At 35.5% G+C, this 24,543-nt stretch overlaps 1 protein-coding gene across 1 annotated transcript in view; it reads left to right on the forward strand.

Annotated features, from left to right (window-relative positions):
• The window catches only part of TRAPPC12 (trafficking protein particle complex subunit 12), a 53,149-nt gene that overhangs the window by 5,107 nt on the left and 23,499 nt on the right, over positions 1-24,543 (forward strand). The window contains exons 3-6 of the mRNA XM_084284981.1: positions 405-521; positions 6,282-6,395; positions 7,108-7,246; positions 23,762-23,874. Coding sequence (XP_084141107.1) covers positions 405-521; positions 6,282-6,395; positions 7,108-7,246; positions 23,762-23,874 — 483 coding nt within the window. The remainder of the gene's footprint in view (positions 1-404; positions 522-6,281; positions 6,396-7,107; positions 7,247-23,761; positions 23,875-24,543) is intronic.

Here is a 24,543-nt window from a genome sequence, read left to right on the forward strand (position 1 = left end):
AGTATTTTGTCAGTTATTTGACGGATAATAATATACTTACGTAGTTGTATATTGTTTGTGCATATAGAGAGTATATAGTATGTATAGAGAGAGTATATATTTACTATGGGTATTTGAAGGATAATAATTTGAAGGAAGCAAATAAGCTTGAATCTTTCTATGCTAGTTGAAAGCTAAATATTGGGGGAAAAAATATAGCAAATAATGTGGAATAAATCTAAAAGTTTTCATTAAAATGCTGCAAATATGCATGTATTTATATTCATTGCACACAGGAAGTACTGGAAGATAAGCAAGGTAGAAAACTGTATTGGTCTCCTGTAACTCAACGTTTTATTTTGTTAAAATAATGTTTAAAAGTTTCTTGTTATGTTTCTTCTTTTGTTTCTCCCATGGACACCAAGGGAGATGCAGTGAAAGACTTAATGCTTCGATTCCTGGGGGAGCAAGCCGCTGTGAAGAGACAAGTTTTAAATGCCAACTCTGTGGAACAGTCATTTGTAGGCCTGAAACAGCTAATTGTAAGTAAGAATCTTCAGAATTCAATATATGTTAAATGCCACGCTTCCCTCAACATTAGTGGGAGCTAATGACAGTAAGGAGGAAATTAAAAAATGCATATATTGCTGTTCACGATCCTACAAAAGTACTAGCCGAAGTACAGTACTTTTTAGTAGGAAGGACGCTTGGTTTTAAGTACAGGTATTAAAGGTTGCAGTAAACTCTTTTTGCATGGAAAAGTTAGAAACAAGGTAATTTTAAGTTACTGTGAACTTTATCAGATGTTACTTTTTATACAATGTAAATGGTTTCAAAATAGATTTTAAGTTTTTGTTTGTTTCTTTTAACTGTGTATGTATATGCTTTCAGTGTAGTGTTTTGCAGAAGGTAAGATACACTAGTTGCAAATGGTAAGCAAAGCTGAAGTGATCACTTCAACTGCTTTATTTTTTTTTTTATTTTGGAGCAGTAAAACTACACAAATACTTCCAAATTAAACTTTAATTTTCTGTAAGGTAAAATTTTTCCTTAATGTAAATATTTCAGACCCAAAAATAGTTGCCTCTAGCAGCAAACCTTGTGAAATCTTGTGAACCTTGCCTTATTCTTTCTATCACTGTATTCCTATATGGAACTCATTACTATTACATGGCTGAGCCTAAATTTATCTGTTGAAATGTCAAAGCGTTTTAAGCTTGTTTTATTTTTGAAAAATTTTAAGTGTTAGCACAATTCATATTTAGTATTTACCATTTTATAATTTAGTTGCATTAGATTACATGTAAAGCTCCAAAGGAGACTGGTGTTTGAGGAAGATTCTAAGTGGTCTGTCTCCTCAAAAATTGCTCAAGGAATTCGAAGGTAATTTTTGAAACTACACCTGAAAAAACACAGCGATCTCCATCATGGAGATAAATATTTCAGTGTCCTGCTTAACTGTAGAGTTTGGAGGAAAAAAAGTCTCATTAAGAAACCTGGTCCCTGTCTGTGCCTAAATAGGAGAGGCCTTTTTCCCCAATCCTTTTGATCATCCAGAAGTGTTGTTTTGACATATGAGAAAATTAAATCTTTCTCTACTTGGCCTGGTAGATTTGTCCATGCAAAATGTTCTGTGCTGCAGACCATTGTGTACCTTAAATACAGAGCTGCCACTGGTAGTATTTTAGCTTTGAGTGCACTCTTAAGCTCTGTAAAAGCAGTTATGGTTATTGGGATCAAAAGCAGGAGGGAATCTGCTGCTTTTTTTTTTTTTTTTTTTTTTTCTGTGGAAAACTTCCTTCTGACTGGCCTTAAAGGTAAAAGGTATTTTGAACTTTCTTAGAAATATTATAATTCCATTCTAGATGATTAATAAGGTGGATGTTTTTTACATACATGATAGGCCAGAATCAGTATAATGAGAGCTCTTTTAGCAACTGCCAATTTTACTTTCTTTATGAGTAAATTCCTGACAAAGTATGTTTAGTGAATGCATCTTTTCATATGAAGGTCCGCTCACAGGGAATATTCTAATCAACATCTGGACAAAATATGGAGATTGAATTCAGACACAGTTGAAAGTTGGGAATATTGCTATACAGTTTCCAAAAAACAAGATTTTCCTTTACCTGTTTGCTTGGTATGCATATGAATTGCACATCGACATTCAAATTAATGAGATCATTTCTGTCACACAATTCATTCCCTTCCTTCAATGGCCAACTTCAAACTGATACCTGCAATTTAGGTGTCTACATGTGAGCTGGTGTCTAAAGTCCTCAGTCAAAAGAAATCTAATCAGTACAGTTACTGGGAACATCTATGTTTAGATGTGTAAATCTGGAATCCCATCTAAAATGTTCAAGAACTATAACAAGTCAACCAGTGGCAACTGAAAACAAAAATGAATGCTAAATCCTGTTAGGAAAGAAGGTGTAATTCCCCAGACCGCAATTCCCCATTCCCCAGTGGACTTACAGGAATAAAAAACAAACTTATTTCAGTATTCCAAGCCTGTCTGCTCCAAAGGAATATTCTTCATTTGCATCTTTAACTGTTCTAATTCTGTGTGGATGGGAAAAACACCCTGAACAGCTGACATCAGGGTCTTTATTATCACTGTACGTGGTTCAGCATCTTATATCTTGCTGCTACTAGCTCTGCAAACAAAGTGTTTTAAAAGAGAAAATATTCTTCCTGATCTCGGTCACAGTTAAGCAAAATCTTTAGTGTATGGAATTTGGTGATACCTAATAATTATTGATGAATTTTGTTCCCATGTGGCTTTTTAAGTCATTTTCTTGGCGTTTCCTTCTTCTTTCTATGACTTTGTTTGGAGAGACAGCAGTGACATTTCCATTACTCAAATCTTCTTTTTTAGAGGCAAAACTAACTTTTCTACTTATCTGATAGTAGATGTCTTAATCAACCTAACATTTCTTTTGGAATCTGTTCCAATTGAAGCTAATACCTTGTTATTATCACTGTGTAGAACTGAACACAGTAAACTATGTGACTTTACATGTTAATGATCATGCTTTGTCTCTATTATTCTGATACTGTAAATCATGTGATCTCTGTGTAGTGATGTGGTCATTCCATATATTGACAATACTTCTTGGATTATATCTGCAAATACAGATACCAGCTGTATTTCCATTCACCAGGATCACAAGAGAACATCTTAAATTGGATTGATTCTGGTGTACATCTTGAGTAGTAAATTCTTACCTTCCTTACAAAAAGTTCAATAAAAAACTTGTGCAAGTTAAAAGATAATTCTATGGATGACGTTAGTGCTTGAATGTTGGTGACAGAAGATGTTTTGGGGGGATCATTTGAGGGAGATTTGTACCTGTAGCCCAGTGATGGATAGTTGGCTTATTGAACAACTGTAATTTCACAATTAAAATCTTTGCTATGATATGTATAACAAAGAATTGAAAATGCGTTCTTGTTAGACCAACAGTGGTGAAGTTCTACAGTTGAACTAGTTTGACAACTTTGAGGCTTTAAAAGGCTGTAGACGCGAAGTATTTATGTATTTCAACTGAAAACAGAAAATCTAAGTTTCTAAAAAGCTTTGTTAATCTGGTGTAGGAACATGCATTTACCTCTTGCTTAAGTGCATGTAATAACCTGTCTTCAGTGTTGCTTTGTTTTACAGCATCGAATAAAAACTACACATACTTGTACAAATGCAAGTTCAAGTTATCTTAGTTCCTCCTATTCTATATTTTGAATTAACTTTTTAATTAACTTCAATTATTTGAACAAATAGCACAGTATTTCTTGCTAGAGACCTTTCTGATGTTTTGAGTTGTAAGGTGTTTGCGGTCATAGGAAAATTCTCTTCGATAGGTGTCATACCTAAAAAAAAGTCCACAATCTTACACCTATAAATATGCAACAGTTGCTCTAAGCATGCAGTAATTTCTCTAAGTTTCTCTAATTTTCTTTAATTTCTCCAAGTTACTAGACCAGGAAAGGGTTACTAACTACATTTTCTTAACTGATGTGAAAGTGCTCTACAAATGTAATTTACAGAGGAGAAGAATGTCATAGCTAGTGGAGGAGGACATTTTAATCACTTTAATGGTGTTACATGTAGAGTTAATGACTCCCTTTGAGTCTATTTTCAAAAAAAAAAATCATATAGTGTTACTTTTGCATGTGATTAATGTTGTGCTTTTGCATATATTTTCAATTATAACAAACTTGGATACAATGGTATGGCATACGTATTTACTTTAAGAAGTTAGAAATTCTCCTTAAAAATACAGTTACTTTTTTGTATTCCTTTAGCTTTCAATTTCTAACATTTTTGTAGCCGATTTGAGAGAAGATTGGAGACACAAGCAACACAAACAGTAGTTGGGGGCTTAAAGGGCTTGAGGGGGGATGTTGAATTTCTGCAACTAAAAAGCGTCAATTTATTGGATGAAATTTCAGTAGCATACCTCTAAGTCCCAGTTGTTTGCCTGAGAAGCCGAATAATGTTAGAAATTCTCTTTGTGCGCCAGGTGAGTTCACTTGTCATTGAACATACATTCCGCAGACATCCAGTCTGCAAGCTTCTTTCACAGTTTTACTATTCATTCTGTCTCTTCTGCATGACTTTCCTTGTTTACCACCTGGGTATTAGTCCTGTTAGTTGCATCACCTGAGCTGCAGTACTTTCATTGAGGAAAACAACGTAAACTATTGCATACAAAGAATGAGTAAGAATACTTCTGCGGTCATACACTCTCTTTGTTCAACCGTAATTCAAAAAATCAAGTAAAATTGGCCTGCAGGGGGAGACTTTTAAAGAACAGTTAAATATGAGAGAGTGGTGGTCAGGTACTTGGTAGTATTTTTTTTTTCAGTCCAAATCAATGAATATATTCATAATAGAACCAGAATGCAGTCTTTCACATGTAGTGAAAATTCAGATGATTAAACTTCTTCCTTTTTTAATAAAGTATCCTAAAAAATATTAAAAATATATACATATCAATTCTTGCTCTTCCATAAGATTGTATACATCTCAGAAGTTCCTTTGCTGCTTCATGGTTGTTCTGTTGGCCAACTTCTGCATTTCCAGTGGAATTGAAATTTTCTACCTGCAGTATGACAACGCAGATGAAAGATGATGTGGCCAGTGCACTGCTGTAGCTGCCCTTTGAATTAGTGTGGCTGCAAAATAGGGGCCAGAGTATGAAATCTCTCTGCTACTAGTAGTTTTCCTATCTGATTCCTTTGTTGACACATTTTCCAAACTCTAAATGTTAGGGAGAATTTAATGAAATGCCAGTTCAAGGTATCTGAACTTTGCAAACACTGAAATATATATATTCTATTCCTTTATGTTTTATCAGACAAAATGCCAGTTCTCTGTTACATTTATCATTATATTTGCGGTGTTTAATAAATTCCACTAGAAAAAAGATGACTTTCATGTAACAAGAGATATTAATTTTATAATGATGTGTGTCTACTGGACTTGTGTCCCTTGAGAAAATTGTTCTGTATAAAATAATATAGCCTAAACCCATGAAGGCTTTCTTTGTCTTTTTTTTTTTTTTTTAATTTTATTAGGTATTTACATGGCTGCGTTAGCACATACAAGGCTAATTGGATGACAGAGTGACAGTACAGTGTGACTTGTATAACTAGGGATAATTTTGTTTAATGAACGAAAAAATATATGTAAGAATATTGTAAAGTTAGCAAAGCAGTGAAAATTCAGATGTTTACATTTTAAAGTTGAAAGCATTTTTATGATTTTGAATTTATCATTTTATACATTAAATTATTTTTCTTCCTTTGTTCTTAATTGCTAGAAATTCCATGTTCTGGGCAATGTTTAGAAGGCATTTTCATTACATGAACTACACCAGGGTTTGTAATCTGAAATGTTGAATTCAGTGCTGCAGGAATAGGCTTTAAGAACTTTATAACAGTAGAGTGGATGTGATTGTGTGGCATTATTTTCTTCTTTTGAGGAGAAGGCAAAACGTTAAATATTGCAAGTGTATTAGCAAACGTGATACAGCTTTAAGTTTAAGACCCACATGGTATTGTGTATTCTTTTGATTTAGTGATCTGATAATACTGCTTTCTTTCATGCTTGACTTCACTTTTTACCTAATTACACATGCAGTTTTGACAAACGACACTGTGCCTATTACCAGCCAGCTTTCCTGACCTTGTCATTTTTACTGATGGTTATACGTAGCTGCTTCAGACAAAACAAGTGCTTGTGTATTTTAGGGGTTGCACATTTATGTTTTTGCTACTTATTCTTTCCTGCTTCCCAGAGCAGTAAAAACTGGAGGGCAGCAGTTGACTTGTGTGGACGTCTTCTAACTGCTCATGGTCAAGGCTACAAAAAAAGTGGACTACCTACTAACCATACAACAGATTCTTTGCAGGTATGTTCAAAGATACCCCCTTGTTGCTTTTTCCCAGCATACTCACTGTGGAATATATATTTTTTTAATTTTTTTTAATTATTTTTATTTTTACATAGTCAGACTTGTTTTCCTAATTGTTCCTAAAAATTAGACTTAATAAGGCATTGTACCAAGTCACTTTTTCTGTTTGCTTATGTAAAGTAGGTCTTCATTTTAAACAAAACGGTTTTAAAAAGTAAAATTCTGTCTTGACTGTATATTTTGAAAAGTAATGACATTTATAAAAGGAGTAAGTTTTTCTGTCTTAAAAGACTCACTGCATGAAGTTCATGGGCACTGATGGGCACCTAAACTCTGCCACATTGCTGTCTCACTCCCCTTCCTTAAAGGAACAAAGGGAGAAAATATGGAAAAAGCTTGTTTAAGGAAGGACAGGGAGATCCCTCAACAATTACCATCATGGACAAACCCAAAATTTGTCTTCAACTTTTCCATATCTTTACAAAGAAACAAAACATTACTCCTCTGAGTTTTGTTGTAATGGTCTTTGGAAAAGTGTTCTGTGAATATGCAAGTAAATATAAATCCTGATTCTTACCAGCAAGTAGCATAGAATTTCTTCACTCAACTTTATCAGAAAAACTTAGTCAAAGTTGTGTTTAGATGTGTCTTGTGATTAAAGAGAATAACAGATTTCATCTTTTCTTTTTTTATATATAATCATTTTTAGCTGTGGTTTGTGAGGCTAGCACTACTCGTAAAACTGAATCTCTTCCAAAATGCAGAAATGGAATTTGAACCATTTGGAAATTTGGACCAGCCTGATCTTTATTATGAATATTACCCTCATGTATACCCTGGACGAAAAGGTAGGATACTTGATTTATAAAACATTTATTTTAACCATGAATTAGTGGTGGTTTTTTATTACTATTTTTTCTAGTCTTCACAGAAATAATGGATTTTGTTTTGTTTTTTTTTTTTAAATCTAAAGCATTGGTGATCCTTTGATTCTTTCTTTCTTTTTTTTTTTTCCCCAAAAATAGAACGTGATTAACTACTAAGTTAAAGTAATGTTTGTGTTACAGCGGTAGTGAAGTAAAAATAAGGAGTAAAGCTACTCCATCACAGTCTAGATGGGCAGTGTATTTCATGCTGCTGATACAGCATTGATTTGAGAGAGGGATGTTTTTAACAAGTAAATATGATAAAATATTCTAGCTCTAGAGTATTTAAATTAATAAACCGTAAGAGTTCATTCTCACCAAAAACACCTGTTAAAGATCATGAGAGAGTTTATATGGGCAGCATTAATAAGCTTTCCTTATATGAGTTTACTGATATTTAATATAGCTTTAAATTGTTCTATGGCTTTTCACAGTGGAAGGGGGAAAGCACAATCTTTCCCTACTGTTCAAGACCTGTTTGGTATTTTTTGTTCTTTCATTTTCCTTTTCTCCCCAAAGCTGTAGAAGACTAGTATCTATAGAGCTTTCTGCATGTATTGTTGGCCCATAGATTCCAGAGTTGCTAACGGACAGTAGACAGGCTAATACTCACATACTCACATCTCCGTGCACACAATAATAGTTTATCATGTGTCCTGTTGATGAAGAGGAAAAAAGAAACCACCTGCTTCAGTTGTTTAAGGGTTTTATCTTGAGTTGCAAATGCACTCAAATGCACTCTCACTGCTGCCGCTAGGTTAACCTAGTAGTTCTATTTCCCAGGATATTCTGATACTCCAAGAGTCTGAGTTTGACAAATTTTCTAAGAGTAATTTCACTCCCATTCCACACTACTTCAAAATTTTATTTTTTCTAAATCTATTAAATTCTCTCTGGTGCAAGTTATCTTATCATTCTTTGGCTTTCGTATTTGAACAACCATTTACAATAAAATGCTTGTAAATAATGTAATTTTAATAGACAGGGCCACCATCCAAAAAAAATAGGGTCCATTTTATGTGAAGTGCTGGTAGTCTCAATGGGTTAACCTAGAATGATGGAGGGATTTTGAGGTTGCTGAGGAGCCCCAGAGGGCTGTGCTGCCATTCAGAGGGACCTCGACAGGTGGGAGGGTTGGGCCAAGAAGGGCAACATGAAGGGCAACATATGGCCAAGAAGGCCACATGAAGTTCAGCGAGTGCAAGTACAGGGTCCTGCACCTAGGGAGGAGTAACCCCAAGAACCAGTACAGGCTGGGGTTGACCTGGTGGAGAGCAGCTCTGCAGAGAGGGAGCTGGGAGTGCTGGTGGACAGCAGGCTGACTATGAGCCAGCAGTGTGACCTTGTGGCCAAGAAGGCCGATGTTATCGTAGGGTGCATTCGGAAAAATGTTTCCAGCATGTCAAGGGAGGTGATCCTCCGTCTCTACTCAGCCCTGGTGAGGCCACACCTGGAGTGTTGTGTCCAGTTCTGCGCTGCCCAGTACAAGAGGGACATGGTACTACTGGAGCGAGTCCACAGGAAGGCTATGAAGATGATGAGAGTTCTGGAGTACCTGTCATATGAGGACAGGCTGAGAGAACTGGGACTGTTTAGCCTGGAAAAGAGACCACCGAGGGGAGACCTCATTAATGTATATACGTATCTGAGGGGAGGGAGTTGAGAGGATGGAGCTGGTCTCTTTTCAGTTGTGCCCAGCAACAGGACAAGAGGCCTGGAAGTTCTGACTGAATATGAGGGGGCACCTCTTTATTGTGAGGGTGACAGAGCACTGGAACAGGTTGCCCAGGGAGGTTGTACAGTCTCTTTTTCTGGAGATACTCCAAACCCACCTGGATGCCATCCTGTGCAATGTGCCCTAGGTGATCCTGCTTGGCAGGGGATTGGATTAGATGATCTTCAGAGGTCTCTGCCAACCTTGGCCATTCTGTGATTCTGTGAATGGCAACAGCAGTCTTGTGCTTTCATCCACAAGTAGACTAGAAGGCTCCTGGGATCTCTGACACACTGTTCCTTGTATTCCACCTTGCCTTGGAGTGAATTCTTGACCCTTTCTTCTGTGCTTTAGTTTTCTTCCTGACTTACCAACATTTTCATGCTTTACAAATATTGTCTCTTTTCATCCTAAGCCAGCAGAAGAACTAATGTTTTCTTTACCTTTTGCAGCATTACAAATAATAAATTAATAGCACTGCTTGAATAAATAAAGACACATAAATAGTTGTGTGAATTTTTGGGGGTATTTTGTTTTGTTTATTTCTACCAAAATCTCAAGCTGCAGTGGTCAATAGTAAGGTCAGAAAAGTAATACAGACTTAGTGAAATATGCTAAACCAATAGTTGAGTGATGTCTAGAGTCATACTATTATATGCTATATATATTATAAATATATATATATAAATAAAACTTTTACTACCCATCTGAAAGTGTCAGTTTTATTGCAGCACACACTAGTACATGTATATCCCTATGTTCACAATTGTGTCACACCTTAAAAACTTGTACTGGGATTGCGAACAGTTCATAAGAAAGTGTACATCATGAAAGCAGTTTCTAGAGCCCATGCAACTAAATATTTAACAATGCATTACTAATTTAGGCATTTGCAATCTGAATGCGGAAGACTGATTTCATGTTAAAGGAGTAAAGATGATGCTGTATCATCACAAAGAGAAAGAAAAGGGGAAAGGAGGGGGAAGAAAAAGTAAGCATCTAGAGCTCTGGTTAGGGAAATAAAAGCCATCTCTTTTATACAGTTTTTTTCTTCTTAACTCAAAATAAATTATTCTCAATTATTGTAGCTTTTAGAACACTCATTTTGGTAGCATTAACTTTTCTGTAACTTACTGGTCTATTAACCAGAAACAAATGCAAATTATCTCATAAAGGAATGAAATAGCATTTTAATGTTTTATTGTAATCCTTGGCTCTTTCAGAAACACCCAGGCATTACCAATGGAAAGGACATGTTATGTTAGCTGATATGAGAGAGTTTATGAACTGTCATAAGGAACACAGAAGCAGAAGTTATGAGTAAAAGTGGAATAGAAAAAAAAAAGATGAATAGACTGTATAATTGAAAGACAAAACCCTAAAAAGAATTCTGTAAGCCATGAGTTGCAAGAATGACGACAAAAATCCAGCCCTATAATAGACGTGTGCATAAAGCAATCTGGGACGCTGGTTCCCAACCTAAGTAACTATCTGTTACAAAATAATAATAGTAGTAAGCATATGAAATCAGATTTTTCTGCTTCTCACTGCCCTTGATTTCTAGAAATGGTGATGCACATGCACATGTATGACAAACTACTGAATTTAAGAATGCTGCACAAAAAACATAGCAATAGGGACTTTTTCCCCTCTATAGTTTACTACTGAAAAAGTTTCTTCTGTGCTGCCTCCAAACAGGTACCTTTGTTATTTTAATCTACTACAAAATACTACAAAATACAGTTATTTCTGCAGTCAAGCAGAGACGTGGGTGACCATATGGGCCAAAGTACAGTTCTTGTTTTCTGCTTGGAATTCCTATGTACAAAGGCTTTTTGAAATGCAAGAGCCCTACTAGCAAGACAAACTGGAATCCTGACTGTTACAGCAGAGCTGGTCCTTCCTTGCTGACAGAACTTGTTGATGAGTGACAGCTGCCTTTTAGCTGCTGTAAAACAGACACTCCTTCAAATGATGCCATAGGTGCAAATGACAAAAACAGCAGTAAATTTTTATGTATAAAAATATTTAGGTAAAAATATTCCCCAGATTATCAAAGGATAAGAAACAGCTTTGCAGCTAAGGGAAAGCGGAAAAGATTAAATAAATACGGAAAAAATAAAAATGGAATTTGGAAGAATTAAATCCATATCTGAGCGATTTTAAGATTTTACTAGGAAATGAGACCAGTTTAATCTCTGTTCTACATCAAGCAGGAAGGATCAAGGAGTGACTTAACTTATTTCACTGGTTAATACAAGGATCACAGCAGACTCCACCCCTGCCCTCTCAAATAGTGCATGCCTACAGGTAATGGAGGTGACAAAATGAAGAGAGAGTAGAAATCAGGAAAGGAGGATCTTTGAAATATTAGATCCTAGAACTGTGATGAAGAAAATGGTAGTGGGATCCATGCACAGATCCATGGCTGCGAATGCTATATAAAACATCAAGACAAAAGAGAGGCTAGTGGCATTGCCAAAAGGGAAAGAAAAGAGCTCTGGGAAAGCTTCAGATGGAAATTAAGTTGACCTTATTCACCATGTTAAGTTAAATTGATAGAATATCTTCCCCACCTCCTACATTTACTTAGAATTTAAATTCTTTGAGGTATGCTCCCCTGTGATGAATGAATGAGGGACTATCCTCATTGCTATAAGAAGCAGAGCTATATAAACTTTCCTTATCTCAAGCACCAAAAACACAGAAAAAAAATCTAATGTTTTTCATCCCTTATTATGAATATTTTGAATATAAAGAAATGATGCAAAGTACTGTACATGGTGCAATTAATGTTTACATTGTTTTTATCTATAGTCTCATTTCTTAAATTGACTTTTAAGTGCTAACTCCACTTATATACCATGAATCAAAATTATAATGTTGAAACAAAACTCTTCCTTTTATGCTTGTTACACCACAAAATTATATGTAGGATTACCAGACAGCAGTGGATTGTGGATTCCTACTAATATATTTCAACCAAAATATATGAATGTTTTATATCTATTTTATTATTTAAATTAGCTTGTTAACAATGCATGTATAATAAATTCCTTTATCAATAATCCAGGACTGCATAGTGTAATGCTAGCCAGAACAGAATTGCTTGTTCTCTCGCACATGCCTGGGAACAGCCTCTCTCTCTCTCTCCCCCTGCCCAATCAAAACTCTATAAGGAAAGTGTGATAGCTGTTCCCACGCCTTAATCCTGTTGTATTCACACAAGATGTGTACAACCAGCAGGTTAGATCCATCCAGCCTCATTGTCCTTACAGTCAGCTTACGATCCAAGTTGGTATGTTCAACTTAAATATGAACTGAAGCATGAGGTCATATTCTTTTCAACTTAATGGTTGCAGTATATAATGGTGATATATATTTCCATGTACATCCCTTTATGGTCTCTTTAAATTCAGTCTGTTGTGTTCCACAGTTACCTTCCAACTATAAAATCATCTAATACAGATTGAATAAAAGTGTTGTGGTTCCAGATGGGTATTCAGAGTAGTCAGACTTGCAAATACATTTTTTTCTAAGATAATATAGATACTTGAGTTAACAAATATATGTACAATTTTAAGAGCATGGAGTACTGCCAAAATATTTAATTGTGCTTTCTTTCCCAAGGCTACATAGTCATTATAGACACTGGCAACTTTATGTAGTATTCCTTAAAATTCTGCCTTACTGCAGCTATCAGTAGGTAAGATTTATGGTGATCCTTTTGTGACTTTGTGGTATGGCAACTCTTTGGTTTTCGTTGTTGTTGTTTCTCTGGGGATCGGTTGGGTAGTTTGGTTTGGGGAGGGTGGGAGTTGGAGGCTTTGTTTTTTCTTTTTTTTTTTTTTTTCATTCTTTCTCTTCAGTTTTCCTTGCTTCAGTGCAAATAACAACTCCAGATTACTGAAAAAAATATTTTTGAAAGCTTTCAAAGCCAGATTTTAATTCGGAATATCTCTGTACTCTTAGCTCATGTGCACTTAAATTGTGAAGCATATGGAAGCGTGCAATTTCAGATAAAATTTTCAAAACGTTTTCTTTCAGTGGTTATGAGCATTTTTGCTCCTATCTCTTCAGTCTTTTTGGAGTGAAAATAATAAACAAAAGCTTGGGAACTAAATATTCTGTTGAATCTGGATTTTTTACTTAGTTTTCTTTGATGGCCAGTGAAACCTACATTCAATGTCACTGTATCATCACTCTTAAAAATGTATGAGGATAAATTGTATGACTGTGCTGTTGTAGACGTATGTAAATGTGTGCGTATAAATGCACACATATACACCTCTGTGAGTCTGTGCCTGCATAAAGCAGAATACTTCTTTAGATTTTGTGTTTCTTTTTTTACCCAATTAAGGGAAAGATTTGCAGTTTTCCTTTTATTTTTGTTTTTTAATATTAAGATCCTGCTTTATACTTCCAGTAAATGGTCATTTGCCCTACTGCTGCATTTTTTGTCATTTAACATCTGTTGAATAAGCTTTAGAAGGCAGATGAGAAATAAACTCTGATAAAAATGGTAAAAAAGATAAAAATACTAGCCATTGGGATCCTCATTTTATTGCTCTAAAAGGGCTGCTGCAGTTGAGGGCTTTACTTTGGATTTGCTTGGCATGAGGTGGTGTCAATGTTATGATAGGAAAACGTGCAGCTGTTCATAAAAAAAATAAATAAAATTTAAAAAATGAAATCTGTGGTCTTAGAAAATTCTACCTGATCTTAGTATCTAATCCATCTGTGTTCCCATGCTGTTGGAGTATGAATTTTGTTTTTAAGAGACCTTTTTTAACTTTCATTTTTGCCTTTTGTATGCTGGTGTATATATATGTCTCATATTAGTCTCATATATATGAATGAGACTAATTCATACCAAAGTGACAATCAAAAAACATATTCTTGGAGGAAAAAAATAGATGCACTGTTTTTAGAAGTGATAGCTAAAAAAAAAAAATTGTCTTAAAATGATACTATTTTTCCATTATTCATTTTCAATGAATAAAATTACCGTGAAATGGTCAATAGAGGTTACAAGTAGAACATCAAGCTGGAAGAAGATTTATTAAACTTAAAAATAAAATTTCAAGACATGGCAGTAATTGTAGGGTATTGCCTTTGTTGAAATCATCTATGATTAGTGGACATGATTTTGCTGTATAAGAGGGCATCACTTCTGCAGCATGCGGAAGAGTGGAAAAAAAAAAGACATTGTCCAGTGGTCACAAGTAAATATTTTAATTGCAGGCTATGCTGCTTGCTTCAAATATTTCTGTGGTGGTATACATAAAGCTATGTTGCCTTGTTTAATTTCGTACTGAGTAAAATAGAATAGAGGGCATGGTTTTGATTCAAAATAGCTTTGCAGAAGTCAGCCCATGCCAAAATCCAGTGTTTATTTAAAATCCTTGTATCCCCAGAGGACTCTCACATGATATATATTTCTACTTACATAGGAACCTTTTGCAAAGAAATTTGTGTTAGAGTAAGGCACTCTGTGCATTAAGTATGTGGCCTAACAACAACTAAGTAGGTGAAGAATTTACAACAATATAATGTCATTCTTTTTTTCCCAAAAAATACTTAATCTAGTAAGCATAGTTATTTCTGTTACAGCTTAATGTTAATGTACTCAGTCTTTCTTGTTTTTTCCCCAATGCAACACTGTTTATTGAAGCAAGTATAGTTTTTTTTCTACTGTTAATCTGCTTTTTAATTAAATTTTGTACTGAATTCTACAACCTGCCCTTTAGACCTTCATAACACTATTGTTATTGATCAACTGGAAACATCAACAAATGTCATTACCTCTTCCCAATTGTTCTCCCGTTAACTAGATGGTATAAAATGAAAATTACAATGTTTTCTAAAATCTCAGACGCGGTTTATGATCTACTCCTTCCATCTGGAATGCATCCATTCCCATCAGAAACACTCTCTGTGATATGTATAGTATTGTTTCATCCTATTAACATTTGCTTCTTTTTCTGGTTTGGTTGCAGGAAAGATTTATGTTCTGCTTGAACAATTAGAATTTTAGAAAGGAGTTTGCATTCTTGTTCTTGAATTTCTTCTTGTCGCTAAGTAAAGTGAGCAAGTTCTCTTTCTCATCAGAAAAGGAGATGGAAGAGAAAGAAAATACTTTTATCTTCTTGTCAGTTTAAAACGATGTCCTTAGCCCTTCATTATTTTGTAGAAGGCACTACAGAATAATGACATTATTTGTCTCGTAGCATGTGTTTTTAAAGTTCATGGCACAATCTTGCAACAGTCTTGAGGGAGATGTACAACTATGGCATGTCTTTCTTTTATCCTTTCTTTTCTTTTTTTTTTTTCTTTTTAGCCAAATATCAACAGAAGTTTGCTTCAATACTTTGACAATTAATTATAATGAGATTTCAATTATAGTGATGAATAAGATCAAGAAACACTTTCTATTCTAAACCTCCTTTTTCAACTACTCACTCTTAAAATCTTTTTTTGAAAGTTTTGCTGTTTTTTCCCTTCACTAATTTACACCATTTCAACAGCGTGCTTTGACACTTTTATTAAAAGAACAACCACACTTTTATGAAGAACACAGGATTTCTCCATGGAAAACAGTATCTCTAAACGGGATTTTGAAATGAGAGTGAATAAATACATGTAGCACAAAGCACAAGAAAAAACTTTCAGTAGGATGTGATAGCTTGATACTGAAGTTCCAGTGAAACACAAGTTTGCTTTCCCAGTGAAGGTGGCACAGATTGGAGCAAACTCTTGAAGAAGTGTCCTCATGCTTTCATATTAGTGTTTTCTGAATTTAGACTTTAAGCAAATAAGTTATTAGACTCAACAGTATAGCTAGGTGAAATATTTAGAGTTTGCAATATAGTAGAAAAAAGACTAGATAGAATGAAATACCTGTGATCTAGTGTTTGCTCAAATCAAATTAATCCCCCCGCTTAAAGAATTGTTGGATTAGGTCTTGAAGAGGATTGTGTTACACATAAATGTGCACATGCTTCTCCATTGCTATGTGGACTTCCTAAATATTCAAATTTTCTAGTTTGATGTGTGACTTTAGTGTAACAGTGTAAATTGCTAACTGAAAGAAAATCAAGTAATGCTAGATAGGAGTTTTGTGAACACTGTTATTGTCTCCCAGCCTTAAAGGCCTTGTCGAATAGGTGCTGGCAAAGAACATAGACTGGTACAGTCTATGTGAAGTTCCCTTGAATTTCAGTGTGCTAAAAGCCCTCATCTTAGCAAGAACTGTGCTCATGAGTTGTTCAGTGAGCATGGATCTACAGTGCCATACAACACTGTGCAGAACTCTCGTGCATGTCAGGAACAAGACAGACCTATGGGTTGTGCATAAGCAAATTGTAAATGTGACAAACAAGTGAACTTTTCTATAATTACCAACAACTTAATAGTATACATGTTGGAAATTAGACCTTTCTCTGTATAGATATCTCATTTATATCACACTTTGGAGAGTTTCTAGGATCATGCCTGATGGTGAGTTCCTTTTCTATGAGGAAAATGAGCCTGAGGGTTAGGGTTGGTTCAGGCATCACAAACCACTTCAGCAAGATGGCACCCCATTAAATGTCTGCTTCTGGACTAATACCAGCTGTAAGTTTCCCCCAGTTTGGAATTTTTGCCAAAGTTCCAATTAAATCATACTATTTAGGGCAGTTTACTGTCTGAACTGGTAGCATTCCCGTGCCTTCTTGTTTTTCATGAGAAAAGCTTTTTTCCTGTAATTTAGCTACCGTTGTTGATAATGCAGGGTATTTCTTATTTTACTGTAATTAACAGATCTGAAATGCAAAGTGGGGAGCCTTTCACATACCACATGGAAGTTTGGGGTCTCTCCTAAACTAGGTTGTTCTGTGGATCGTTTTTGTAATTATAGACTACTGAATTGATTTCCAAAGTAAATTTTATTAAAAAAAAAAAAAAAAAAAAAAAAAAAAACACACAAGCATGTTACAGGGATAGCTTTTTGTTTGTCATTGTATACTAGCCAGAGTTTCTTTTTCTTTAGCTTGTTTTTTCTTTCGTTCTTTTCTTGTGCCCAATTTTGTTTTCTTTAATGTACAGCGTTCTCTTCCACTTTATTGGTAACAAAGTTTCCCTTTTTCTGCAGAGTACAAGTACTATGGCAAATTTCTTCAAAACGTGTTTTGAGATGAAAGAGCATGCTTAGAAGTAGACTGCAGCATGCACTACAGCTTTGTAGGAGCTGCTACATAGAGGATTGGGCATCTTTTATATGCTGTCATGTTCTGACATCAGGCCTGGGTGTATATTTACTCCTTAGAGATGATCAAGAAAGACTAGACTTAAGGAAATAGTGCAGTAATAGTGGAAAACGAGAATCTCTCATTCTTACCTTTATTTCCATGAACTTCAGGGAAACCTTTCCTTTTCATATCAGAAGCATTAATCACTAGGAGCCAACAGAGATAACCAGTAATCCTCCTCAGAAGTCTAAGGAGGGTAGAGCTCTAGAATATTAATTGTTATTTAATGAATGAGTTGCATCTCTTGCACAATTCCACAGATTTTAAAGGCTTTTTATATTTTATAAAATGTGGTTGGCTTTCTGGGCTGCAAGCTGACATAGCTGGATCATGTCGAGCTTCTCATCAACAAACACTCCCTCTCCTCAGGGCTGCTCTCAATCCATTCCCTGCCCATCCTATATTTGGGTTTGCCCTGGCCCAGATGCAGAACCTTGCAGTTGGCCTTGTTGAACCTCATGAAGTTTGCACAGGCCCACCTCTCAAGCCAGTCCACGTCCCTCTGGATGCCATCCCTTCCCTCCAGTGTGTCAACCACACCACACAGCTTGGTGTCATCGCAGACTTGTTGAGGGGGCATTCAATCCCCCTGTCCATGTCACCAACAAAGATATCACCAACAATGCTGCTCCCAATACTGACCCATGAGAACACTACTCATTACTGATCTCCACTTGGACATTGAGTCATTGACCACAACTTGAGTGACCATCCAACCAATTTCTTTCCCATTAGGTGGTCCATCCATCAAATCCATGTCTCTCCAATTTAGAGACAAGGATATCTGGGAGGACGGCATCAAATGCTTTGCACAAGTCCAGGTAGATGATGTCAGTTGCTCTTCCCCTATCCATCAACATTGTAGCCCCATTATAGAAGGCTACCAGATTTGTCAGGCATGATCTGCCCTTAGAGAAGCCATGTTGGCTGTCACTAATCACCTCCTTGTTTTTCATGTGCCTTAGCATAGTTTCCAGGAGGATCTGCTTTATGATCTTGTCAGGCACAGAGGTGAGACTAACTGGCTTGTAGCTCTCCAGGTCTTCGTTTTTTCCCTTCTTAAAAAAAGGGGGTTGTGTTTCCCCTATTCCAGTCAGTGGGAACTTCACCAAACTGCCACAACTTCTCAAATACGATGGATAGTAGCTTACCAATTACATCTGCCAGTTTCCTCAGGACCTATGGATGTATCTCATCAGATCACATGGACTTTTGCACCTTTAGGTTCCTAGATGATCTCAAACCTGAACTTCACCTACACTGGGCAGTTCATCATTCTTCCATTCCCTGCCTTTGCCTTCTGGGGCCTGGGCCTTGTGTCTGGAGCTGTTGACAATAAAGACTGAGGCAAAAAAGTTATTGAGAACATCAGCCTTCTCCATATCCTGGGTGACCAGGTCTCCCATTTCCTTCCAGAGAGGGTCCACAATTTCCATAGTCTTCCTTTTATCATCGATGGACCTATAGAAGCCTTTCTTGTTGCCCTTGATGTCCCTGACTAAATTTAATTCTAAAAGGGCCTTAGCTTTCCTAACTTGGCCCGTGGCTGTTCAGACAGTGTCTCTGTACTCCTCCCTGGTTATCTGTCCTTATTCTCACTCTCTGTAGACCTCCTTTTTCTGTTTGAGTTTGGCCAGAGAAAGGAGACCTACAGAGAAGAATGAACCTTAAGAATGTCCTTAGCAATATACTGTTTGTTCATTCTTATCTTGTGTTTTGTGTGTTGGATGCATACATATCTACTTCTTGTGTCTCACTGTAATACTTAAAATTTCATAAGTGTTATGTGAAAAGGATGCAGGAAGAATAATCTGTTAGGAAACTAAGTAGTACCTGTTCTTATTACGATTACTAAACGAAATTATTTTTTGTTTAATCTTGTCTTAAAATGTATTTACATACAGTGGTTATTTTTCATGTTGTATTCAGTTTCCTGACATGTTTGATTTATGTAAAGGCAATACAGTTAACTAAGCATAGAATTGTTATTGATCACCTTTAAAAACATCGTACGTGTGTTTCACTTAAATTATCTTTATTTTTCTTTTATAATTCAGCTTCTTAAATTCTGCCTTTATAATATCTGTAATTGTGCTTTTTTAAGCAGAATTTTTGACAGTTAACTTTTTAAGTTTCACCTGTTTCCTTTGTCACATTCCTCATTTAAAAAAAGGGAGGAAATACTTTTTTTTTTTTTTTTTAATCATAAGGATCGATTTCTGTGCCTTGCAAGACAAGAGTGGAAGCTGTGTTTTTGTGGATTTGTGTGCAAAAAAAGTCTGGAAGATGTGCCTTTGGTACCACTCAATATGATAACATCATGAAAAAACAAATAGAAGTCTATTGTTTAGACCAAAATTCTTAATGAGCTGTGTTAGCTCATGAAAGTATTACAGGCAGCACTTTCTGTGATTCTCTTTATTTGATTGCTTTTTACATTTTGTCAGTGAACTGCAGAAGCACTGGTGAAGATTCACAAGAGTCGTATTATCGTTTGCCTTCACTTTTTTCATTTCTTGTTCACCCTGTGAAACTCTACTAAGGTTTTTTCTAAACCTGTTCTGCTCTCGATTTTCTCTTCCACCATGGTACGCACACAGGTCACCTTATTGCCTTTCGATAGCAAAGGTTCATAATCATCATCTTCTGAAAAGGCTTTTGGTACCTTGCTGTTGCTTCTCTCAAAGCAGTAAGAGAGTGCAACAATAGATACAGACAATACAGTAATGGAATACATTAATACACTTTTTAATTTATTTTTTTTACACAACTGTTAACTAGGAGTAACAGAATTATTTTGATGAACAGATTTCTTCACATGCATTTTATATTAATGCTGTATAGCTTTTTCCCAAGAAGTATGTGTAAACTGTATTGATGCTTTATAGAAGTACCACTTGTTGAAAGCTTTACCAAATCTAAAGTAAATTCATGATAATTCTCTTTAACCAGAAATTCACTTTATTAATGAAGGAACTGAACCAGATATATAATCCATACCTCATATCATCTAACTAAACTACTTGCAGATGGGAACACATCAGGGGAAGTTTACTTACCCAGAGATCTCAGTTTCTTTTTTATAAATAGAATAAGTATTTCAGGAGTATGTGTGGATAAGTGGCTTGGATAAGTGCTGCAGGTTTTTCATGAGTGATTTCACTTGAAAAACAGTATTACAAAATACTGTTTACATGGAGTGGTAAGACAGCCTTACCAGTGGTAGAAGGTAGTGTCTTTTCACATTTTTCTTTTTGCCCCCATTGCTACACTTTTGTGAGAGCACCTATGCAGTTTTGTGCCTTCTTCCAAAAATATTCCACTATTTGGAAGGATTGTTATGAAACTGAGGAAGAGGGCAGAAACAGTGTTTCTGAGATATTAAATATAATTTCAGCAACCTGTTTATTCAGGCATTAAGCAACAGAAGTTCACTGGTCAAATTTGGTGGATACTCACAGTAAAATTACTTGCAGGATACTAGTTAAGTTATGAGTTTCAAAGAGAAGAAATGGATGCTAGAGCTTTAAATCCTTCTGCATGAAATAGTAATATAAATTCTAGTTTGAAAAGTCATTACACTGACTGCCCTTTACACTGTGTTTCTTTCTGATTTTTTTTGGTGAGACCTGTCATTACTCCTGACATACTTAGTAAGGATTGCACTGGTATGCTTTTTAGTCACATTCTCTGAAGGAAATAGGAGGTGGTTAAGAAATAACACATTAATAAAGTACATTTGGAGGTGATATAGTTCTGACTGCTTATCACAACTGAGGTCTTAATTGTAATAGGGAATAAAGTAGATTCTTGTCAAGCCTAAGTTGACCTGGAGTTCCATTTATTATTCTCACATCCTCTGACAACAATTTGGATTATATGGTTTGGTAATGAGCGATTCTTTCCCATTGCATCAATCATAATTGCATGGCTTCATCCAGCAATATATAAAATCAATACTTACCAAAATCCGCAATCCCAAAAAGTACTTTGCAAAAAAATATATAATTTTCTCTAAAAATAGATGTGAGACATTTCATCTGCACTAAATTAAATATCCATCTATCTGTGTGTTGAGCTGTTCTGTTACCAATTAAGATTTTCTCTGTGTGTGTTTATTGAGTTTACCTTTTGCCACATTTAACAAGAGAATGGAATGATACAGCCTTGTTCAGAGTTGAGAGTGCTAGACACAGTCATTCCTTAACCAAAAATGTAAAACTTTAGATTCTTTCCCTTTTATATGTCAAGTTTTCCAAAGCTTTACTGCTTGAACAAAACATTTTGTTTTAACCTTTTATATTGGAAATCCTGTTAAGTACATCAGTAGGTGCATGGTTTATGTGTTAGCAGTATTACAGAAGAACACTACCAAAATAGCTGGTTTGGGGCATAGCTTATTGGCAGGATTATTATTTTTTGATGGCAGAATTAGAACTCCAGTCAACCAGAGGTGTGGCAGAGAACGTAACCAGCCTAAGGTCAAGTTTGCTTCCATAGATTTGCAGTGCAGGTTCTTGAATATCAAAGCACCTGTCTGCAAAGTAATTTGTCCATGGTGCTCTTGCTCAGAATTTGCTCTTAATTTTGCAATACTTTCCTTTGTTTTTCACCCCTGCCAACTTTGTATCTGTGCTTGTGTCATGCTAGGTACTAGACAAGATAGATAGATTAAATAGTTGACATCTTTTGTTACTTGCTCAATAACCTTTTAAATTTCACTAAAAAGAAATTCAAGTGCAGTTTTGTTTTCTTAATATCTATTCCACATATGATGATGCATGAAACTTGTGTGTACTTCCTTAAGGGAATGCAGTAGGCACAGAAGCCACTGGGAATAGTTAGCTTTGGCAAAAGAGAATTTATGTAGATGTAATTGGCTTACTCTGAAGGTCATAATTAGTGAATGAGGTCTGTGATGAAAATTTTGTCAACCTTTCAAAAAATGTCTAGAGGCAGTGACTCATTGTACATAGCATTTACCTCTTTGACATATAAGCCTGTTAAGAACAGGTGCAAAAATCTTCATAAAAAGCTCCTGAGTCCTATTTGTGAGAAAAGATGAGGCAAGAGGCAAGTTGAGAAGGAAATCCCATTGGAATATGCCTGAAGTAAGCAAATGTATTATATTAAAATATTAGAATTGTAGCACAGTATTTTTTTTGCAAGGCTTGTTTCCCCATTATACTTGCTTCTGTTTTGTTTTGCTTTTTTATTAGTAACAGTTTATGATCACGTTCAATATTATTGTCTATATAAAGGATATGCGGTTAGCTGGAAAGCAAGATACTACATGAACTAGGATTCCCTGAAGTTCCTGAAACTCTCCTTGAAGTAAGCCAGAATGCTCATAAACTTCCAAGATTAGGTCTTTGGGAAATAAAATAATCAAGATAAAAGTAAACTAATATTAAAATGAAAACATTTCTTTTATTTTCCCGGATATTACTTAAAATTCTTTTCCTATTAGATGTTTTCAACAAACCATAAAATACATTTTCTTTATGAAGAGTCCGTCTCGCAGTATAGTCAGTTGGTAACTCTTGGTAGAAGAGAGAACATTAATGGAATAGAACTCAGACTAAGTGTTGTCTTTAGAGTTATAACTCTGAAGTTATTTTCATCCTAACATATTCAGATCTTTACACAGAACTATGGAAATTAATAGAAAAAAAAAGGAACTATTTTATAAAACGTCTTAATTTCACAGGGGACTTAATATATTTTTAGATTTAATATATTACAATATTATTATTTTTTTATGTTCTTCGTTATACTGTTTTTATTCATTATTTCCTTTGACTCATTCTGATTTTCTGTTCTTATTCTTCCTTTATTATAGGAGTCCTTCATATCAGCCTTCGTTTATTTGAAAAAAGCTTACACATAAGCACTTTTGCATGCCCTGGTCATATAACTTTTTTTAGCAATAATGCTTTTAAGACCTACAATTCCATATTTGTTCTTCTGCACTGATTATATGGATAAGTATTAATGTTAGGGGCAATTTGGTAGTGGAAACTTGAGTAAAGTCCCATTTTTTAATCCTTTATTTTAACTGGTTTATTTAACTGGTTTATAAAAATCTTTAATAAACATTTTACTTCCATGCACAACTTGTTCTTGAAAATCTGAATTAGGTTGCACCTTTTTCTTGCCTTCTTGGTTATGGTTACATACATGTTTACATATTTAAAACATTTCACATGTAAAATAAATATATAAATATATACATAAATAATATTTAAAACATATAACATTGCATGTTATAGCTAAGAAAAAGGTTGTTATTTTCTCATCTTTCATCAAGAGACAAAAAGAATATGAAGGTAAAATGGTCTTTGTGTCATGTATACTAGTGAGAAATACCTTTGGGATGTACACACTCATCATTATAGCAAACACATTTAATGAAGTTAATTATGATTCTAGGTTCCATGGTTCCTTTCTCCATGCGGATTTTACATGCTGAACTTCCTCAGTACCTAGGTAATCCTCAGGAGTCACTGGATAGACTGCACAGTATGAAGATAATCTGCGCCAAGGTAACAACTTCTCTATGCAGTGCTATTTCTTACTGTTTAGGAAATACATTTCACTGTCCTGAAATAGAACATTGTTTCAACTATGACATTTTGGATTCCATCTTGATTCAGAGAAGGAACTCACTAATAGAAGTAATTAAGTCTCTTCCATTTTAGGATACAGCGTCCTCTTCTCCTCTGCTTAGCAGCTCAGACTAAAATGAGTAAAACAGTGCAAATACAGTTCTCTTGCTTTCGTGCTTCTGCCCAACAAGACACAGAACAGATGTATTAAGCTGACATGTTCAAGGGCATGTGGGAGATTTTTTCCCTCACTCAGCAGCATCCAGCTAGTTCAAAACAGTTGTTAGTTGTAAAATCATAGAATGGTTTGGGTTGGAAAGGACCTTAAAGATCATCTAGTTCCAACCCGCCTGCCATAGGCAGGGACACCTCCCACCAGACCAGGTTGCTCAAAGCCCAATCCAACCTGGCCTTGGCACTTCTAGGGATGGGGCATCCACAGCTTCTCTGAGCAACCTGTTATGGTTTCTCACCCCATCATGTATTTCTTCCTTATACGTAATCTAAACCTACCCCCTTCTAATTTGAAACCATTACCCTCTTGTCCTGTCCCTATACTCCTTGACAAAGAGTCCCTCCCCAGCTTTCCTGCAGGCCCCCTTAGGT

Source organism: Netta rufina (genome assembly GCF_964035555.1).
Source record: "Netta rufina genome assembly, chromosome: 3".
Lineage (NCBI taxonomy): Eukaryota > Metazoa > Chordata > Aves > Anseriformes > Anatidae > Netta > Netta rufina.